This window comes from Glycine max, chromosome 5, assembly GCF_000004515.6.
Source record: "Glycine max cultivar Williams 82 chromosome 5, Glycine_max_v4.0, whole genome shotgun sequence".
Taxonomy (NCBI): Eukaryota; Viridiplantae; Streptophyta; class Magnoliopsida; order Fabales; family Fabaceae; genus Glycine; species Glycine max.
In genome coordinates, this window is record NC_038241.2 from 25,747,466 (window position 1) to 25,754,070 (window position 6,605).

Here is a 6,605-nt window from a genome sequence, read left to right on the forward strand (position 1 = left end):
CTGATCCTTTAAATTCTGCAATTTACCTTTCCCTTGTCAATTTACTTCCAGCATTTCGTTTCTTTCAAAGAACTTTACTTTCTGCAAATCTCAAACCAATGAATGTTTGTTGCAAGGATGAACATTAAAGGTTTTACATTTAAATGCAAACACACAAATGGCATGCTCCTGAGATTCACTAGTCGATCTCGCAAGCAACTCGATTAGACTAGCGATTGTTTACCAAATTTCAGCGTAAACAAATTGGCACGCCCAGTGGGATCGGTCAATTGTGTGTTTTTGCTTTAAATTATTGTTAAAATTTTATTCAGTGCTGTTGGTTTATTGCACTCTTAATTGTTTTGATCTTGTATGCATTTAAGAAGTGGGAAATCTGTTCCACACTTAACAGAATTTAAAACTCGTACAAGGATGGCTAGACCACCCCCAAGTAACCGAAACAATGACCTTCCAAATATGGAGGGGCAACCAACGCAGACATCTGTCAGTAATGCCAATATAAATTCTGGCATAGGAGCAATTCCTGACCAAACTGTTGGCACGATAAGTTCGACCGCTTCGACGGTTATGAATCAGACAGGGGTAACTTCTCCCATGACCAACATGACGTTGGCAAGTTCGACCACGTCAGCGTCTGCTTTTGCCCCATGGAATAACCCCAGTTTAGGGAATCCCAGTGGAAGTCCCTTTCGACCGCCTCAAAACCCTCTATATGGCATGCCTACATCTTTGATGGCAGGGCTGCAAAACTCTCAACCAAATGTAGAGAATCTTAATACGTTCTCTCCATCAGGGTCTGTAGCGGGCAATCAAGGTAGGGTAATTCCTCAACATTTAACCAATACATCCGTTTTGTCACTCAGACAACAAATGGATGAAAGTAACCATGATATGGTTAACATGTTAACACAACAAATAGGAACTGTCATTAACCCTTTAATTCAAAATACAAATGACAGTTACCAAATGTTAACAAATCAAATAAGTCGAATTGCTGACTTTTTTGGGGCACCACCCATACAGCAACCACCAATTCGACAAATCCAAATACAGGCGCCTGTCCAAGAGATACAGATGCCTAACAATCCAGGGATGCAAATGGCTCAAGCACCACAACCAGTGGCACGCATAGAGCCACCAGCCCAACAGGTTGAACCAAACCCTGGTATAGTATTGGTAAATAGAAACCAAAATGCTGATGAAGTAATAGGGAATATTCAACAAAACCGGTTCGATAGGCAAAATAACTTGGCCCAAATGGTCGAAACAATTTTAGTACAGAATGGTTTGAACTTGGGCTTACACAGGCCCAATTTTGTGTCTCCATTATCTGAGTATGTGTTACAGACAGAATTACCAAGGGGTGTGAAAATCCCTAAGTTTACTAAGTTTGCAGGAGAAACAAATGAGTCCACTGTCGAACACATTGCTAGATATTTGGTCGAGGCAGGGGACTTGGCTAATAATGAAAATTTAAGAATGAAATATTTCCCCAATGCCTTAACTAAAAATGCTTTTACATGGTTTACAACCCTTCCTCCTCATTCCATACATAATTGGAACCAATTGGAAAGGATTTTCCATGAGCAATTCTATATGGGACAGTCTAAGATAAGCCTTAAAGAGTTAGCCAGCGTTCGACGTAAGGCACCTGAATCAATTAATGATTATTTGAACAGATTCAGACTCTTAAAGGCAAGGTGTTTCACCCAAGTCCCTGAACATGAATTAGTCGAAATGGCTGCTGGTGGCTTAGACTATTCGATTAGAAAGAAATTAGATACCCAGTATTTAAGGGATATGGCTCAATTGGTTGATAGAGTTCGACAACTCGAACGATTGAAGGCTGAAAAGGCTAGAAATTCTAAGTTCCACAAAAAGGAAAAGGTTGCATATGTCGAAACCAATGACAGTGACCAGGAGTTCGATATTATTTATGAGGATATCGAAGACAATGAGGTTGATGTAGCAGAATTAAAACCTGGACCTCCTTATGTTTGTAAATTCCTTAAACCTTCCAATGGAAAAAACCCTGTGGAACCTAAAAATGATAAATTTGTGTCTAAAACTTATACATTTGATATAACTAAATGTGATGAAATATTTGATTTATTAGTCACAGATGGCCAAATTGTTGTTCCTAAGGGCTTGAAAGTACCCCCAATCGAACAACAGAGGAAAAGGGGTTATTGTAAATTTCATAATTTCCTTGGCCATAAAACCTCACGTTGTGTTCTTTTCAGGGATTTGGTTCAAAAGGCTCTTAACGAAGGGAGGCTCAAATTTGGTGAGAAACCAAAGGTTGCCCAGGCAAATGCTGAAACATCCAAAGCTGCTGAAACTCTCTATGCAGAGCCCCAAGAAATAATGATGGTCGAAGCAATGGAGTTGTCTCAGGTGCAAGTTCAGGGCATATCTGAAGAGGATTACAACGAACAAATGAAGGTTGTGTATCCTCAGGCTGAGGAGGATCTAATTGATTTCTTGAACAGATGCAAACTCGAAAGCAAGAGTGTGATGCTTTGCCCTCGCTGCAGTGCTGTATGTGATAGGGAGGCTACTGAGAGCCTAAAAAAATACCAAGTTGTTAACAAGGGGGCAAAGCAGAACCAACGTTTTGATAAAGGCGAAAGGGTTATGGTGCAGTCGAATAGTAATCAGAAGTATGATCGAAGGAATACTTTCGTTCCTCCTGGATCAGTTCCGGTCGAAAAATGGATGCACCAGGGACTCATAAGGTTCAACAAAGGGGCCATGGAAGTAGGTGGTTCGAGTGGAACGAAGCAAATTGGCCCGCAGGAGGCTAATAGGTACTCTTATAGGAACAATTACAAAGGAAAGAATCCTATGACGAGGACCCAATGGCGCAGGTTCCAGCGTCAGAAGAAATTGACCCAACGGAATCTGCAGACGGGCCAGTATAAAGAAGTGTCTAGGAGGCCAGTAAAAGAGAGACTCATGCCTCCAGTGGATGAAGATAAGATGGAGGATGAGGATCTTCTGGATTCTGAACCAGACTTTGATGTTATCTGCGTGGTATCTATCTTGCCATCTGAATATGATGTCCAGTCTGAGGTTACTGAGATCGAAAGTGAGTTCGATCATTTTGATATGGCTGACCCAAAGCCAGTGTGCTACTATGTTATGAACAATGGCTGTGTGGAAGAACAATTAGCCTATTTCGAAAAGCCAGATTTTCAGATGAAAAGTCATCTCAAACCTCTTTTCATCAGGGCAAAAGTTGAGAATGTTGGAATCAACAAAGTGCTCATAGATGAAGGAGCGGCTGTTAACTTAATGCCTCGATCTATGCTCTACAAGATCGGGAAACATGACACTGATCTATCTGCCCACAACATTGTGCTTTCGAATTATGAAGGTAAAACTGGTTATTCTTTGGGAGCCATTCAAGTAGATGTTGCTGTAGGCAGTATAGTTCGACCAACTTTATTCCTGGTGATACAGTCCAAGGCTAATTTTAACTTGCTATTAGGAAGGGAATGGATCCATGGAGTTGGGGCTGTGCCATCTACTCTCCACCAGAAACTCATTATCTGGAGGGAGGATGGGATTGTTGAAAATATAGAGGCAGATCAAAGCTTCTATAAGTCAGAGGTTGATAATGTTACTCCACAAACCTTTGACAAAAATTTGGCTAACATAGCACCTTGTGGTGACAAGGAGACTGTTTTCGAGCCAAGTGACAATGTTATCCACTCTGTCAAACTCCATCCTACCCATGGGTTTATATGGGAGAGGGAGGAAATTGATGCTGTTTCCTCTGAAGATGGAGTCATTCCACCAACTGGGTGGAATATATATGAAGATTAATATGCTTGAGGCCACTGCATGGGCCAGAATTACGACTTATATGGCCGAAAATAGACTAAATACGGCCTTCGAGGCTGAATCCCAACAAAATATGGCAGTTGAAGCCAAGATCGAAGATCATGAAAACAAAGAAACAAAGGATCGAAGACTGGACTGCATTTATGATGATGAGCCACTGGGTTTTGAGAAAAATCCCATAAGTGAGGTGCCAAAGATGCAGGCTCAAGATCCTTTGGAGGAGATCGACATTGGAGATGGCTCGATAAAAAGGCCAACCTATATCAGTGCCAATATCACCTCAAGTCTAAAAGAAAAGCTGGTGCCTCTTCTTAGAGAATTTAAAGACTGTTTTGCTTGGGATTACCACGAAATGCCTGGGTTAAGCAGAGAAATGGTCGAAATGAAATTACCTATTAAGGAGGGAAAAAGACCAGTAAAACAACTACCAAGAAGATTCGCACCAGAAATCATGTCCAAGATTAAGGAAGAGATCGAAAGGCTGCTGAGGTGTAAATTCATCAGATCTGCCAGGTATGTCGAATGGTTAGCAAATATAGTCCCTGTCATTAAAAAGAATGGAACTCTTAGAGTATGCATAGATTTTAGGGATTTAAATAATGCTACACCTAAAGATGAATATGCTATGCCAGTAGCGGAAATGTTGGTAGATTCAGCAGCTGGCTTCGAATTTTTAAGCATGTTAGATGGTTATTCTGGTTATAACCAAATATTTATTGCTGAAAGTGATGTGTCAAAAACAGCATTTCGATGCCCTGGTGCTTTAGGCACTTATGAATGGGTGGTTATGCCCTTTGGGTTGAAAAATGCTGGGGCCACTTATCAAAGGGCCATGAATTCCATGTTTCATGATTTTATTGACACATTTATGCAAGTTTATATTGATGATATAATCATCAAATCCTCCTCAGAAGATAGCCATTTGGATTACCTTAGGCAATCTTTCGAACGAATGAGGAAACATGGATTAAAAATGAATCCATTAAAGTGTGCTTTTTGTGTGCGTGCAGGAGATTTCCTTGGTTTTGTGGTGCATAAAAAAGGCATTGAGATAAATCAAAACAAGACAAAGGCTATTCTTGAGACGAAGCCTCCTTCGACCAAAAAACAGCTTCAGTCTTTGCTAGGAAAAATCAACTTCTTGAGGCGATTCATTTCGAATCTAAGTGGCAAAGCTCAAACTTTTTCGCCATTACTTCGACTCAAGAAAGATGAACCATTCAAATGGGATGAAGTGCATCAAAAGGCTTTCGATGAAATTAAAGAATATCTGATCAAGCCTCCTGTGTTAATGCCTCCTAGTCGAAACAAGACTATGAAGTTGTATATTGCTGCGTCTGACAAGACCATTGGTAGCATGTTGGCTCAGGAAGATGATGATGGCGTAGAGCATGCAATTTATTATCTTAGTCGTGTACTAAATGATGCAGAAACTAGATATACTGCCATAGAAAAACTTTGTCTTTGTTTGTATTTCTCTTGTGCAAAACTTAAGCAATATATAAAGCCTGTTGATGTTTATGTATATTCTCATTATGATATTATTAAGCACATGTTGTCAAAACCTATTTTACACAGTAGAATTGGAAAATGGGCTTTGGCATTAACAGAATATTCTTTAACGTACAAGCCTTTGAAATCTGTTAAGGGTCAAATTGTGGCAGATTTTATTGTAGATCACTCAGTGATCGAAATGCCGCAAGACTATGTCGATACAGAGCCTTGGATTTTGTATTTCGATGGTTCGAAACACAAACGTGGAACTGGAATTGGAGTTTTAATAATATCTCCCAATAAAGTTCCAACTAAATTCAAATATAAAATCAAAGGGCTTTGTTCTAATAATGAGGCTGAGTATGAGGCTCTAATTACAGGCCTTGAAATTTTAATTAGCTTGGGGGCAAGAAATGTTAACATAAGGGGTGATTCAGAACTAGTGTTGAGACAATTAACACAAGAATACAAATGTATTAATGAACACTTAGCAAAATATTTTGTTATGGCAAGTTCTCTTCTGAATCATTTCGATTACATTAACATTGAGCATATACCTCGACAAGAAAACCAAGAAGCAAATGATTTAGCCCAAATAGCTTCAGGGTACAAAATGTCGAAGGAAAAGTTAACTGAGTTGATCGAAATAAAAGATAAACTGGTATTACCAGAGCCATTAAGCACTAAATTGCCAATGCCAAAACTTGTGGGGGCAAGTACACCACAAAATAATGAAGATGAAAGCATGGATGATCTCCAGGGAAAAATTCAAATTTTGGCCATTGACAATATGTTAGATAATGATTGGAGAAAGTCCATTGTTGAATATTTGGAAAATCCAATAGGTAATGTGGCTCGAAAGATCAAATATAGGGCTTTAAATTACGTGATTGTGGGAAATGATTTGTTTAAAAAGACTGCAGAAGGAGTGTTGCTAAAATGTCTAAGTGAATCAGAAGCATACTTGGCAGTTTCCCATGTTCACAGTGGGGCCTGTGGATCACATCAAGCAGGCCATAAAATGAAATGGCTTTTATTTCGACAAGGTTTGTATTGGCCTTCGATGTTAAAAGACTGCATAGAATTTGCTAAAGGCTGTCAGGAATGCCAAAAGCATGCAGGGATACAGCATGTACCTGCTAGTGAGTTACACTCCATAATCAAACCTTGGCCTTTCAGAGGATGGGCTTTGGACCTAATTGGTGAAATCAAGCCTGCTTCTTCTAAGAACCAGCGTTATATTATAGTTGGTATCGATTACT

The 6,605-nt window shown here is 39.6% G+C and overlaps 1 protein-coding gene across 1 annotated transcript; it reads left to right on the plus strand.

Annotated features, from left to right (window-relative positions):
- The first annotated feature begins 411 nt into the window (after nt 1-411).
- On the plus strand, nt 412-3,831 carry LOC113001667 (uncharacterized). The gene has a single exon (XM_026128565.1). The coding sequence runs from the start codon at nt 412-414 to the stop codon at nt 3,829-3,831; it is 3,420 nt and encodes a 1,139-aa protein (XP_025984350.1).
- Nucleotides 3,832-6,605: the final 2,774 nt, after the last annotated feature.

Bases quoted from the DNA above. Each gene is read 5' to 3' on its own strand.
- LOC113001667 (XM_026128565.1), top strand. From the start codon at position 412: ATGGCTAGACCACCCCCAAGTAACCGAAACAATGACCTTCCAAATATG.